This window comes from Salarias fasciatus (assembly GCF_902148845.1).
Source record: "Salarias fasciatus chromosome 23 unlocalized genomic scaffold, fSalaFa1.1 super_scaffold_20, whole genome shotgun sequence".
Classification (NCBI taxonomy): Eukaryota; Metazoa; Chordata; class Actinopteri; order Blenniiformes; family Blenniidae; genus Salarias; species Salarias fasciatus.
In genome coordinates this window covers 6,114,284-6,128,682 of record NW_021941230.1, presented here as the reverse complement: position 1 = coordinate 6,128,682, position 14,399 = coordinate 6,114,284, and the positions used below count along the sequence as shown (strand labels likewise).

The following is a 14,399-nucleotide window of genomic DNA, read 5'->3' as shown; positions in this document are numbered from 1 at the left end:
AAGAGCGACCAGCTGAGAAGCGAGTCTGAATTCCGCCTCTACGTCACGGACGGATGCTGCTCACATCAGCGGATGCAGACACAAAGACACCTGGCTTTATTTGCATCCTCCGTCTCTCTCTTTCTTCTCTTCCGCTCTCCGTTTTTTTTAACTGGACAGTAAACACACCCACGCTCCAACGCCAGCTTTTTGAATTCAGATCTCTTTCTCCCACCATCGTCTCCTGGCTGTTGACGCCACACCCCAGGGCTGTTTTTCCTCGGCTCATGCCACAGGTAATTTCCTGACAGGAAGCTGGAAGATGAAGAAAATCTGGTCCAAGAAGCGATTTCAGGTGAGTTTGCTTCCATTCTGGGATGAAATGCCCCACCCTATTTTTTTTTTTTTTTTTTTAATCTGTTGACTTGAATTCTGTTGGCGAATCTCACATCCTGTAATATCTGGATGTAGATTTTATTTTGTCGTATAATAACTAATTCATGTCTCACAGAAGTGTGTCAGTAGGCTACGGTCCTCGGAGACCTGAGAATCAGGGCAGACGCTCATAAAGCCAATTTTCTGTCAGTGGCTTTCGCCTCTTTTTCGTCGGATTTGAATGGTTTTTGTTTTAAACTATCTGCCAAATTTTCCTAAAAGGCGGGCGAGAGTTGGCCCGATCGAAATGACTCACTTCACTTTTTGCGACTTTTTTTTCTGCAAAGCAGTGAGTCACCGTTGAAGAGCGCCGTCCTGATTGACAGGCGGCTTCGCCATCTGCTTCATCAGCGCTGCCTGTCAGACGCCGCTCTTCCCTCTTTATGGATCTCTCTTTATAATCCCGAACGCCACCGTAAAGTACAGACCGGTGGTGTCAAACACATTTTACGGCTGTATTCCATCTTGAAATACTTCCAAAAAGAACCTTTACATTTAAACTTTTAAAGTTTCAGTTTATGCAGATGATGACGTATTCTGTATATCACAAAAAAAACAGGCATTTTCTACTAAAACTGCTATTTTAATCGTGCAAAATATAGTAAAATGTCCAGTAAATTTCTCCTATAGCTGTTACATTATGAGTGTTTTTATACTCCGATAGCATGAGGTTAATTTGCTAGTAAAGTAGTAGCTAGCATTCACAATCCAAATGAGCAGCAGCATTTCAATATAGCTGCATCTTCCTTTGTTTCCATGGAGATGGAGTCGGCACGTTTTCTAAAAGTTGTTTTCCACCATTTAAATGGAGACCAAGTCAGCGGGTTTTTGAAAAGTTGCACTTCTACCTGTTCCCTAGAGATGGAATCAGTGCATTTTTCGAAAAGTTGCTCGTTCCACCTTTTCCCTGGAGATGGAGTCGGCACATTTTTTTCAAAAAGTTGTATTTTCTACTTTTTCCATGGAGATGGAGTCAGCACATTTTTCAAAAAGTTGCACTTTTCACCTTTTCCATGCAGATGGAGTTGGCACTTTTTTTTTCCAAAAAGTAGCACTTTCTACCTTTTTCATGGAGATAGAATTGGTGCATATTTTTTTTCCAAAAGTTTCACTTTCAAACCAGTTTTCACTTGAAAACATTCAAACGAGGCTTGATGCTAGCTCGCTAGCAACGAGGTAGCTAGCTTTCCTAGCAGCATCACCAACACATCAACTTAAATCTCAGTTTTTTTTTGCGTTGTGGCGTTCTTTTGAAAAACCTGTGGGATTATTTTACATATGGTGGTGCGTCGGGCCAACTTGTGGGCCTGTTTCGTCCCACGTACCTTATTTTTGACACCCATGGTCGAGACTAAAGTAAGCCATTGAAGAAGTAATGGGAATGTGGAGTCAAGAACAGAACAGAATTACTTAAAATTATTAATGAAATATTAATCTCAAGGGAAATTCTATTAAAATTGAAAAATATGACAATTTTTACAGAAAAGTACCGAAATGAGCCATCTCAGATTATCGTTTCTATTTCAATAACGGATTGTACTCTTGTGTCTTGTTTCAGAGGACCGGGCACTCCACGCGGACTTTTGGCCGATTCACCCATGGTGTGTTGTCAGTATGAGCTTTTCACTCCAGTTCTGTATCTTCTTCTGTTCTGGCTTTCAAAAAATAAAAATTAAAAAATTAAAAAAAAACTCCACCGTAGCCTCGTGGTTTCTGGAAAAGCATGTGCGTCACATGAGATAGATCGGCCCTCATTGGACGTTGATGCTGGCGGATCCACGCGCCCGCCAAAGACTAACGCTGTTTGCTGATTGGCTGTTGTCTGGATGTTTAGATGCCCCCCCCCCCCCACCACTCTCTCTCTAACCAGTAAACATATCTGTCAGCCGCCCCGGCAGTTCGGCTGCCGGCTCTTTAGACTCTAATGGGTACGAAGAGGATTGGTCGTGTGGGTGAGAGGGATGCTGGTTTCCATAGTAACGGTGCTCTCCCGTCTGCCCTCTCTTGCTGCCACTATGGAAGCGAAGTTTTCCGCTCCTGCCGAAAGCAAAGCTATGGTAAACCTGCCTGCTTTTCCTCTTTAAATCCCCCATCCGTCAAGAGATGTGCTTTATTTTGTCCTCTTTCCATTTTTTTGATGTTTTCCTGCAAACTTAAACGGAAAAAAATTGTTCTTTTCTCAGCAGATCGTCGCTGCATCCTCCCATTCCCGCCATGTATTTCTTTAAGCCACAGCTGGCTTCATGTCACGCTCCAGCTTCAACCCATTTGTTCCACCGTTGGGGGGCATTGAAACGTTCCCACTTCGTCCTCCATGACAGTCTGTCTTCGTCCTCCTTCTCCCCCCTCCCCCGATCTGATCGCCAATTCTGTCGTCTGTCTTCCAGACTCTGAGACCACAGAGGATGAGACCACCGAGCCTCAGATGGAAACCAAAGAGGGGTCGGGGAGGCACCAGGACAAGGCCGGACGGAGAGCACCCCCAGGTGAGAGGAGCGCGGAAGTTTGGTTCCGCTTTGGAGGTTTGTTTATATGACAACAGTGCTTGAATCGCTTAAAAAAAAAAAAACAGGATGGAACTCTATGAAAGATTCAGTCTCCATAGAAACGTAACTTCTAGAAGTTGAACTGCTTAAAATCGCCCCGACTCTTGTCATGTAAATGAGGGGGTGCAACTTAAAAAAAAAAAAAAAAAAAATCAATCCCTCCTCCACAGAAATGGCGAAGAATATGTATGTTTTTTGAAAACAGTCTGATTCTGTTTCCATGGAAATGCAGAAAATGTTCCATCTGCATGGAAACGGGCGAAAAAATGCAACTTTTAAAAATGGATCCCAAGGTGGAACTGTTCGAAAATGCTCTGACTGTTGTTGTGTAAATGGGGTGCGGTAAATGCAACTTTTTGAAAACAGCCTGACTCTGTTTCCATGGAAATGCGGGTAATGTGAAAATGTTCCATTTATATGGAAATGGGCTGCGTGTGCAACTTTTTGAAAGTGGCTTCTAAGGTGGAGCTGTTTTAAAAAAAGAAAAAATCTCTGACTCTGTTGTCATGTAAATAGGGAGGGACAAAAGCAAACTTTTGAAAACAGTCTGATTCTGTTTCCATGGAAATGCAGAAAATGTTCCATCTGCATGAAATGTGTGTGTGTGGGGGGGATGCAACTTTTAAAAATGGATCCCAAGAACTGTTCGAAAATGCTCTCACTCTGTTGTTGTGCAAATGGGGTAGGGCAAATGCAACTTTTTGCAAACTGTCTTATTCCTCCTCCACAGAAATGGGGAAGAATGGAAGTTTTTGAAAATATGTGGGAATTTTTTTTAAAAAAAATGTTCCGTCTCCATAGAAACCGGGGGGGGGGTTGAAAATGGCTCTCAAGGTGGAACTGTTTGAACATGCTCTGACTGTTGTCATGTGAATGAGTGGTGTATGAAACTTTTTGAAAATGCTCTGATTCTTCCTCTGTGGGAATGGGGGCAAATGCAAATTTATGAAAACAGCCTGACACTATTTTGATGGAAATGCAGTCAAAAGCAATGTTTTGAAAATATTCCATGGAGGGGAAATTTACTCTTTTTGAACATGGCTCCCAAGGTGGAACTTTTTGAAGATGACTCGACTCTGTTGTCGTGCAAATGGGTGGTAAATGCAACTTTTTGAAAATGCTCTGATTCCTCCTCGATGGAAATGTGGACAAATGCATTTTTTTTTGTTTGAAATTTGACTCAGTTTCTGTGGAAATAAGGAAAAATGCCCCTTTTTCAAAATGTTCCATCTACATGGAAAGGGGGGGGGGGGGGAGGCAACTTTTTGAAAAAACATATTTTCATTTCCAAAAACAATCACCACCTCCATCTCGTGGCCCCAACATGAAAACTGCAGCGTTTTCCTCCTTTCTGCCATTATGGGGCAGAATCCTCTCCCAGGATGCTTCGCTGCAGCAGCCAGAATATCATCATACCGAACGCAGAACCGTGATCAGGGTGTTGATTGACGGATTTTAATGGAGGTGGTTATCAGCTTGGCTCCAGACGTGCGCTGGCTGAAATCCGATATGGCAGCTCGCGACGTGATGTAACCGGCGTGACACACTGCCCCAGTTTCCAGTGGGGAACCTGTCTCAGGTCTGGATCTCTCCGAGCAGGAGAACAGGGGCTGATACCACACAGCATCCATCAGTTTAAGGCCATTTTGTTATTCATTGTTTATCTGTTGAACCAAAAAATACACTGAAATTATGCAGATTGTTCACAGAAGACATTGTTAAAATCCATATTTGCTCCATTTATGCATGCAAAAAAACAGAAATGCACTATACAAACCAGAATTTGACATATTTCACCATTTTTAGTTGGAAAGGTCAGTATTTTGCAATAAATATACTATAAATATGTATTTTCAAGGGAGTTAAAATGTTTCACATCACATTTTACCAATCATGCATTCACAGAATCTGAAACATATAAAGTAATCAGTTGAAATGAGATGCAAAGGTTTTCCAATATAGTTTGGTGTCATCTGCAAAAAAAAACAAAAGGCAATTAGGTCTCAAAGGTCTTTTATTTTAGATGACACAAGTCCTTAAAAATGGAACTCCTGAAGCTTCCTAAATATAAAGAATTTGCTTTTTTTTCTCCGGATGAAGGTTTTTCATGGTTGGTTCTGACATTTTCAATCTTTCCAAAGCTGTTTGTGGCAAACACACATGCGTCAAGCTGACATTTCTCATCAGCTAAAATTAACCGAAGGATTAACCGTCCGACACGTTGTCGATTTCTAAACGTACAGATGTGCAGACGCGGTCCTGATTGGCCCACGCCGACCCCCCGGAGAGGTTTTTTTTTCATTGCTAAAAGAAGCACTTGCTAATTTGCTAAAGTGCTGTTGGTGCACTGCAGACACAGAATCTGCAGGCAACAGGATGTCTGAATATAGATCAGAAATATCGACGCTCCTTTTCCTCCGCCACAAAGACAGTTCGGATTCTTCCCTCCGCTTCGTGCTTTTGCAGTTTCCCCGTGTTGGCGGGCCGACTGCGCCCTCGTCGCTTCCCACCGGAGACCAAACCGAGAAGAAAATATCAGAGGAGGGAGGGGAGGAGGTGATACATCATTTGTTTTTCTCGGGCCGGCTCCATCTGCTACCTACCTGCGAGGCGGATGGCGGCGGGGAAGCTCGGTCTTTCGGAGCCTCTCCGGCGAAACGGATCTCATTGGCGACGCTGACTCAGCCTCTGTTCAATCGCATCAGTTTTATATCCGACGCTCCGAGGCCTCTTCCTCCCCCTCCTCCGTTAACTCCAGATGCTGACTGCGACCTTCTTTTCGCTGTCGAAGCACTAACCCCCCGTCACTAAAACGTCAATCACCGCCCGATTCGCCACAGGGTGGGGGAGGATCTCCTTAAGTGGCTCATCTCAATCCCAAAACCCCTCTTTAAAATGAAGCCTTCCCTGTTTCAATTCCTCTACTCATGAAATCAATAGTTTAGCCGTTGAGCCATTCGCTCTTTGAGTAATTTCCAAAAAACTGCTGCAATTGACAAAAAAAAAAAAAAAAAAAAACAATTTCAACCAAACGTCAAACAAATTTCAGTTTAATTTTCTCTCGTTGCCATGGAAACAGAGTCAGAACATTGTTAAAAAGATGCATTGTCAGGGACTCCGAGCATCATTGTCGTGGAAGCAAACCAACAAAAGAGTGATTTTAAGATTCAAAAAGTTTCTCTTCCTGTCTCTCAGGTGAGGGAGGACGGATGATGGACTACAACCCGGATGCTCCGGATCGCCGGGCCACCCTTCCGGGCTCCTACGACCCCGTGGTGGAGCGTGAGCTCCGCGCTCTGGGCTCCCGCCCGCCGGGGTCCCACCTGGACCCCGCGAACCCGGCCAGGCAAGCCCTCGGTGGGGGTCCCGCCGCCGAGGGGGCCCCTCCCGTCCGTCACCTGGGTGTGGAGCCACTGATCCGGGCATCTCACGCTAACCTGGCCCGGCCTGTTCAGGGGTCAGAGGAAAGTGTCTCCGTAGGCAGCGACTACTATGGGAGCATGTTCAGCCTCTACAGAGGGAGAACATTTTCCATGCCGTTATAGCACATGGCTTCGTTTCTCCAGGACTCCGCAAACCCAAAATTGCAAGACTCACATGGCAAGACATTAAATCCTCCATAGATCAAGCTCACGAGAACTGTATTTTTGTTCATCCATATCATCTCCCGGTTTATTCCACACTTTCCTTTGACTCGGTTTGTGTTTCTGTGGATGTGGTTTCAATCTCTAACAATTATCTTTTAGCCATGAGAGAGAGGTTTTGTTACCCGCTGATATCTATCCTTAACCACCTCTGGAAACTGTTTCCTTTCCACTGCATGTTTTTCTAGAGCAGCCCTTCACTTTTTTGGATTAACGCCACGTCTTTATAGGTTTGCATTGGCATGCATGTGGTGCTTAGCATGAGTGCTCTCATGACTTCTTTTTAGGCATGACGTTTTTGTATATGAAGGGGACTTTTTTCTGGCATTTTCTAGGAGTTCTATTGTTGTACAAAATCTGCGATTTTGTTTCTCCATTTCATTTGATGTGTTTTTGCTCACGAGACACAAAGAGCACAGACAAACACAAGGAACTCACCTAACGAGACAAAAAATCCACACAAATGGACCTTCGCCTGCATCGTGCATTGCCCATCCGAGTTTTAACGTCACACCTCCATCTCCCCCTCAATCCTCACCCCTCTAGGACTCAAACTGTCGATGAATCCTCCCAATCTCCCCATCCGCCTCTCAGCACACACAGAAACAGCATCAACTCCCCAAAACGAGACCCAGATGAAGCCAAGGCCACAGCTCCCCAATCATCCGGTGTCACCATGACGCCCAAACTGGCTCGTGCCGGACCCAAGATCTTCGAGAAGGTCCGGGCGTATGAGCAGCGCAGGGCCAGCGTGGATCTGCCCGGAGGGGCAGCCTCCTTTGACTCGGATGAGAGAGGGGGGGCGGCCCAGAAGAGGGGGGCTTTCAAGCAGCGAGCCTCTTCGTTAGAGGACAAGACGAGCTACTCCCAGAGGCTGCAGGGCTATCAGAGCAAGTTCGCCGAGGAGCTCCAGAGGATCAAGAAGCTGGTGGGCAAGCCGAGCTTGAAGAAGGCATTCTCCACCGAGCAGCTGTCGCAGAGAGACAGGCTGGCCACGGGGAAGCTGGAGCCCATCCCTCCGCAAGTGGTTCAGAAGTTGGAGGCGAGGGAGCGAGCCCTGGAGGGGAAGAGGGCCGGGGAGCAAGACGGAGACGGGATGCTGCCAATTTCCCCGCAGGCTCAGGGCAGAGGTCCGGGGAATCAAAGCAGCCGGCCCGCGAGGAATGAGACGACACGGTCGGATTCACCGGGGAAACCGGCGGACGGCTCATCACCAGGAGGCACAGGAAAAATCTCTGTTGCCATGGAGACAGCACCAGTTCACCAGTTACCAGGGCAACCACTGCCAACAGCCACAAGGACGGGCCTCGGCAGGTTTGGAGAATATCTTGACTCATTGATTTTCACGTTTTAGAACCACATGGAAGCAAAATATCTGAGTTTGCTCACAGAAGGCAAATTGTATTTCTTGTCCGTGTACGAAACAGATTTATTGTCTTTGCACACAGGGAAGCTGACAAGGAAGTCCTTGTTGCTACATCAAGCAAATCCTCTACGTTGTCCACTGACCTGGGCATTGATTCAAAGAGAGACACAAAGATGGACAACACAAGAGACACCTCAACGAAGCGAGCTTCCCCTGTATCAGCCAGAGAATCTGTCCTCCAGTGTCCCGCCAAGCCCCCGCGGCTCTCGTCCTCCCCCGTCCCTTCCATCAGCCCCCTCTTGAAAAGAAGGAAGGCCGAAGGGGGGCGGACGTCTCCAGCCTCAAAGGCCGTGAGCGTCCCCACGATCCTGGTGGAGGACGAGCCGATGGAGGCAGAGGAGAGCATAGCGCAGAGGGGCAACGACGGAAGGAAGAGTAGACGAAAGGAGGGGGAAGTCCATAAAAGCAAGAAAGATGCGTCTCCAGACGAAGGTAGGAGGTATTTCATAATTATTGCCGATAAAAACTGAATCGATAGTTGACGCAACCTGCAGTTCCTCTTTAATAAGTTTTATTTTAAGGGGTTTGATCTTGTCCGACTTCCCGGACTCACCCGAGGGAACGCAGGAGTAAATTTGGGTTTTGACCCATTTGCTAAAAGCAGGCAGCGGATGACACCCAGTCCCACATAAACAGGACCACGACTTGTTTTTGTGTTCAGGAGCTTCGTCTGACGACGAGCCGGCCGAAGTGCCGAGGTTCAAAAAGGCTCCCGAGGACACCACAGCACCCCGCGGGTCGGAGGTCACACTGAGGTGCATTGTCTCAGGCAGTCCACCGCCGACAGGTAAATGCTGATTCTTTCATTGCTGCTTTCATTGGTATAACGTCAATGGAATTTACTCATATACACATTTTTTTCATGCTTTAGCCATCTCAAAATGTTTTAAAGTAGACTGAAAACGGGGTTAAGGTTAGGGTTGTGGTAATTTAAGTGAACACACAAGCTCATTTTTGCCCTCAGATTTGATCATAGTTGAACTCGTGCATGTGCGATCCGCATGTTCGCTTAAAAAAAAAAAAAAAAAACTGAATCAATCCCTGCTAAGCATCACTTGTTCCATTTTCTTCCCGCCTCCTCAGTGACATGGAGGAAGAATAACGTGGAGATCCGTACCGACGCCTTCCATGCGGTTAGATCCGAGGGCGAGCACCACAGCCTGGTGGTCAAGGAGATGAGGCCGAGCAGCGCCGGGTCCTACTGCGTCACGGCCGTCAACGCCGCGGGCCGAGCGTCCCGCGGCGCCACGCTCTACATCCAATCAGGTGACCGGAGCCGAGGAGAGCGCCCCGGTACAACGTTGGAAAAAAAAACAAAAAAAAAAAACACATTGACTCAAAAACTGGCTTTAATCTGCTGCCAGCCCTCCTCCGCCTGACATTCTGTCTTAATGACTACAAAGGCCTTGCTGGATGCTCAGCATCCCGGCCCCGGCTCCTCGCAGCGATGGTTGCCATGGCAACCCATTAATTCTTGAAGGCGCCGAGCATCCTTCGGTGTGGGGATCAAAAAAAAAAAAAAAAAAAAATGGAGTCCTGCCCCGTCACACAAAGGTCTCCTGAGTCTCGGAGGCAGCTGTGGCATTAAGAACGACGGGGTGAACAACACAGGGAAGTGTTTATACCGCACGCCGTGTTGATTCAGCGGCTTGCTCTTCCCCGGTTTTGTCTCACCAGCAACACGCTGTCGCACACACACTCACACACACACACGCGGCCTCTCTTGCCATATTAGGCCAGCGGAGTCCAACTTGCGGGGGTATTTTTAGCCGTCCTCTTGTTCTCCCGGGTAATTGCCGTCTGCTTTATGTCCCTCTGTGAGATTACTTGAGTTTTTTTTTTTTTTTTTCATCACCCCGCGATTTCACGCTTACAGGCTTCAGAGATGGAGCCGTGAAATGTGGTGGGAGATCATGTGAGTCATTTAAGCTGGGAAAAGGAGAAGGTTTTTTTTTTTTTTTTTTTCTGGCAAGGCAAAGCAAAATTGTGGGAGAGCGATTGATTTGAAGGCTTCAAAGGAGATCAAGCCTATATTGTAACACTTCAATATTACAGATCCCATATTCATTGCGACTGCAAGCTTCCCAAGTCTGTCAAATTTTCATGCACACGTTGTCGGAGAAGCTGAAGAGGAAGGTTAGCTGGCTCTGGCTGTTGTGTAAGAGTTGGCAGGTTTACATATAAATACTCGGGGGAGCGATCCCCCGGTGCACAGACGCTGCTCAGAGATGTGACTCTAGGTAGGTTATTTAGTTTTTTTGTTTTTTGTGTTTCCTTTTCAGTGCCAAATATCAACCTAATATCCACCTACGTGACTTCATGATTTGGCACGGATGATGTTTTTCTGTACAGAGGCACCCAAGGTGTTTTTTTATTTTTTTTATTTTTGCGATTAGTCACTCCTTTCACATCCACGTTGAGTTTCTCCTATCTGGATTTTGAAAATACTGGATGGATTTTACTGTATCTTCTCCTCGTTCTGCCTGCGTTTGGTTGCTTTATATTAACTCCTGGATTCCAGGAGTCCAGACGCACTGTCTACTTGGCAACTCATGGGAATAAGTGAATGATTGGGTTGGGGATCGAGGGATTAATCGATTATCTGTTCATTTTGGTCACTTCAGAGCACGCTCAGTGCATGTGTGTGCACGTGGCCCACCTCTCCGTGTTGCCAACAGCTCGTGTTGGCACCGAAGCAGTCAGGAAGGCTGTAAACATCTTACAGATTGTTTTTTTATAGCCGGATTTTACGAGCTACCCTGGTGCCACGTTGACCATCTTTCATTTGTTATTAATTACCCAGATTAAGATGAACGCATATAAAAGCAGTTTGTAGGTTTTTTTAAAGAAAAAAAAAAACTATCTCTCTTGCACTTTTGTCAGCGTTGCTCTCTTCTCCTTCCAGAGCCGTCCATCACACGGCGTGGGAAAACAGCGCCGGTCCAGTCCGATGAGGACTGCCTGAGCCCTCAGCAGGAGGTCATGGAGCTCGGCGAGTCGCCATCTCTGAGCAAGAGAGTCCACTTCAAAGAGCCTCCTTCGTTTCAGGTGCGAGTCAGATAAGATCCAGTCATGGTTCATTGCTTTTAACATGTCCCTGATGTGCATTTAAAGTCACATTTATGGCATCTTGAGAAAAATTCAAGCTATACATAGATCTGCTCCACATCGAACAGATTTTCTTCAATATAATAGTTATCAAGAATTAAGAACACAATCAGGTTGAAATGTTCAGTTTCAAGTCTTGTTGTGGAAGTTAATTAAATTTTGACCTAAAATATATATTAGTGTGTCATCGGCCAAGAAACAAACTCTAAAACAAGGTATTGATAAAAGTGAATTTAATTACAGATTTGTCAGGTCGTGAGATCAATGCATCGTTTGTTAATTTGCAGATGCTGTATGACTTTACAAGCAAATCATTTCACTGTTAAAACTTTTAAAAAGTTATTCAGTGTTTCTTTGAAGCATTTGATATATCTTGATCTTGAACTGACTAAATATTTAAGCAGTAACTTGTTGTTTGGGTCCATATTTGCTTGTTTATCCCAATTTTCCTCACAGATTGAGAAATTTAATTGTGCATCTCATTATTAATTGCGGTCCTAATTCTTTAAACCAATGAGACTGGAAAACCCAATCTCATTGGATGGATAAGGTGGTCAATAGGAGCAGTCTGGGGTTCAGTGACTTGATCAAGGACAGTTTGACATGTGGACAGGACAAGATTCAGAATCAAACCTACAACCTTCTCATTGAGAGACTCTGCCAACTGAGCCACAGATCCACTATATAACTACAAAAATCACTAATAATGCTGTGTCATTTTTCAAGGTGGCGCCATGTGACCAGTTGGTGCCTGAAGGTCAAGATGTTGTCATATCGGCCAAAGTTAGAGGGCAGCCCAAACCCATGGTGTACTGGTAAGTCTCCGGGGATGCTTCAAGTATTGGAGCGTAATCGATTCTGACAGCCACTTTGCGCTGACCCAGGTCGAAGGACGGAGTCCCGGTGAAAATGGCGGGCCGCTTCGCGGTGCGTGAGATCGAGGACGACACCAGCGAGCTCGTCATCGGCTCCGCCCAGAGATCTGACACGGGCCGCTACGTCTGCAAGATCGTCAACGAGTACGGGAGTGAGCAGGCAGAGTGCAGAGTGGAGCTCAGAGGTGAGTGAAGCACCACCGAATCCGTCGGGTTTCATCGCCGAGATGAAAATAAACCGCGGGTTTCTGTTCACCTCCGCAGCTGCAGCACAAACGGCTCTGGGAATCAGCAGGCAGGTGAAAGACGTGGCGGTGAGGGCCGGGGAGTCTGCCACGTTTGAGTGTCATGTCACGGGACCTCCGGACATGGACGTGGACTGGCTGTCCAACGGGAAGCTGATCCAGCCGGCGTTGCTCAACTGCAAGATGCACTTCGACGGGAGGAGGTGGGCTGACGTCATGTGGTTGCTTTAAAGGCGTTCTAATGGAGGAGTTCCTGGGAAATTAGGGGTTTGAATTCCTTAAAGATGGAGCCAAGCTGGAAACGAGGTCCTCACTGAGCGAGGAGTCTCTCCATGTGGTCCTCCACTTTAAATACTTCCGAAAATCTCTGCCATCAATTAGTGCGGCATAAATGTTTCATTGCTTTGAAATCTGCCTCGTTTTCCAAGACGTTCTCTCTGATGTTGGCCTTATAGCTTCCTCGATATGCTGGAGAAATATTTTGATCGTGAAACCTTCCAAAGATGAAATAGCTCCCTGTTTTTGACTAAAGACTACAATGACATGTGCACTAGATTCAGCTGCATCTGTAGGAGTTTCAGGTGTTTGTGATTCAACAGAGCCTTTGACAGGGTTCGGAGGCAAATCTCAACCGAAATCCGACTCCGCATGCATCAAAAGCTAGCCACCCACACGCTCTTCGTGCACTGTAATTCCCACATTGTTTCTGTATCTGAATGATGAAAAGTAAAGGTTTTGCTTCATTTTTCAGGTGCCGTCTGATGCTGAACTCCGTTCACGAGGATGACAGCGGGACATATACCTGCAAGCTGAGCACTGCTAAAGGTAAAGCACTAACACTGCTAATAACTAGAGATGCACCGATGCTAGGACAAGTGCTTCCCTTTAGCTACTTGCCAAAACTAAGTATTGATATGAGTACTTGCCAAATTCCATGAACAGTAATCCCTGCATTGGGGATCTTTTACAATTACACGCTGCAGTATTGGACCAGATTTTCTAGACATCTTAACCAGTAGCGGCTGGTGGAGCGGGGCGCAGGTGGTGGGAGAGCTTGTTTCGTTCACCTACACCGTCAGCGGCGGGCGGTGCGGTGTTAATTCACTTCCGTATTGACGGGAGTGCTCGTTTCCACATCCGCGCATTCAAGGCGCATTCCAAACAACACAAAAAGTAGGCAACGATTATTTTTAATAAACTGGTTTCTTCAACACTGCCCGCCTGGAATGCGCGGGTATGGAAACGAGCGCCTCCGCCAATGCGGAAGTGAATTAACGCCACATCGCCCGCCGCTGATGGTGTAGGCGAACGAAACAAGCTCTTCCACCACCGGCCGCTACTGATCTTAACATAAAAAATTAATCAATCAATCAATTTATTTTTGTATAGCCCAGTATCACAACAACAGTTGCCTCAGAGGGCTTCAAGATGTTACATTGGTTGGTAAAAATAAAAACAGTGAATAAGCATAATGTTAATATGTCAAATTCACAGTAACGAGACAAAACGAAGCAACCACCGCCTTAGACCCTCACATCCGGCAAGAAAAAACTCCAAAAACACAGTGGGAAAAGAAGAAATCTTGGGGAGAACCACAGTATGGAGGGATCCCACTCCCAGGGACAGACAGCTTTGGCAACAGCTTGCATGAGACAGCAAGAAGTAAAGCTTAGGACTATGTTGAGTACAGTCCGTTGTAAAAAAAAACCCAACAGATCCACATGAGCAAGCATAAACAACTGTGTAAAGGAAAAACTCCCCTTCAAAAGGAAGAAACCTTTGCAGAGCCAGGCTCAGAGGTGGCGGCTTTCTGCTGTTCCGGTTGTGGTGAGGGAATAGAAAGAGATAGGACAGACAGATAAAGGTCTTGTATCAACTCAGCAATGATCCACTCAAGCAGGTGGATCAAGATCAGGAGAGTTCAAAGACTACAAGAGAGACAGTGGTTTATGAGTGAGACATTTTCTTTTGGATTTACAGAGGAGCTGACCTCAAGTGCCAGCCTAAAAGTCACCCCCTCCAAAGAGCCTCTATTCACTCGTAAGCTGGACATCCTGGAAGTGATCGAAGGACGCACCGCGCGTTTTGACTGCAAGGTGAGCGGATCGCCCGCTCCGCGAGTCACATGGATGCATTTCGGT

At 46.2% G+C, this 14,399-nt stretch overlaps 1 protein-coding gene across 1 annotated transcript in view; it reads left to right on the top strand.

The window, feature by feature from the left end:
- Positions 1-278: 278 nt before the first annotated feature.
- Positions 279-14,399, top strand: part of LOC115383840 (striated muscle preferentially expressed protein kinase) — a 28,259-nt gene continuing 14,138 nt past the window's right edge. The window contains exons 1-15 of the mRNA XM_030086030.1: positions 279-334; positions 1,973-2,015; positions 2,313-2,471; positions 2,802-2,900; positions 6,156-6,306; positions 7,151-7,918; positions 8,053-8,462; positions 8,692-8,817; positions 9,114-9,296; positions 10,936-11,078; positions 11,865-11,953; positions 12,023-12,198; positions 12,278-12,461; positions 13,010-13,083; positions 14,239-14,397. Of these exons, the coding sequence (XP_029941890.1) occupies positions 2,339-2,471; positions 2,802-2,900; positions 6,156-6,306; positions 7,151-7,918; positions 8,053-8,462; positions 8,692-8,817; positions 9,114-9,296; positions 10,936-11,078; positions 11,865-11,953; positions 12,023-12,198; positions 12,278-12,461; positions 13,010-13,083; positions 14,239-14,397 (2,695 nt within the window). The 5' untranslated portion in view covers positions 279-334; positions 1,973-2,015; positions 2,313-2,338. The remainder of the gene's footprint in view (positions 335-1,972; positions 2,016-2,312; positions 2,472-2,801; positions 2,901-6,155; positions 6,307-7,150; positions 7,919-8,052; positions 8,463-8,691; positions 8,818-9,113; positions 9,297-10,935; positions 11,079-11,864; positions 11,954-12,022; positions 12,199-12,277; positions 12,462-13,009; positions 13,084-14,238; positions 14,398-14,399) is intronic.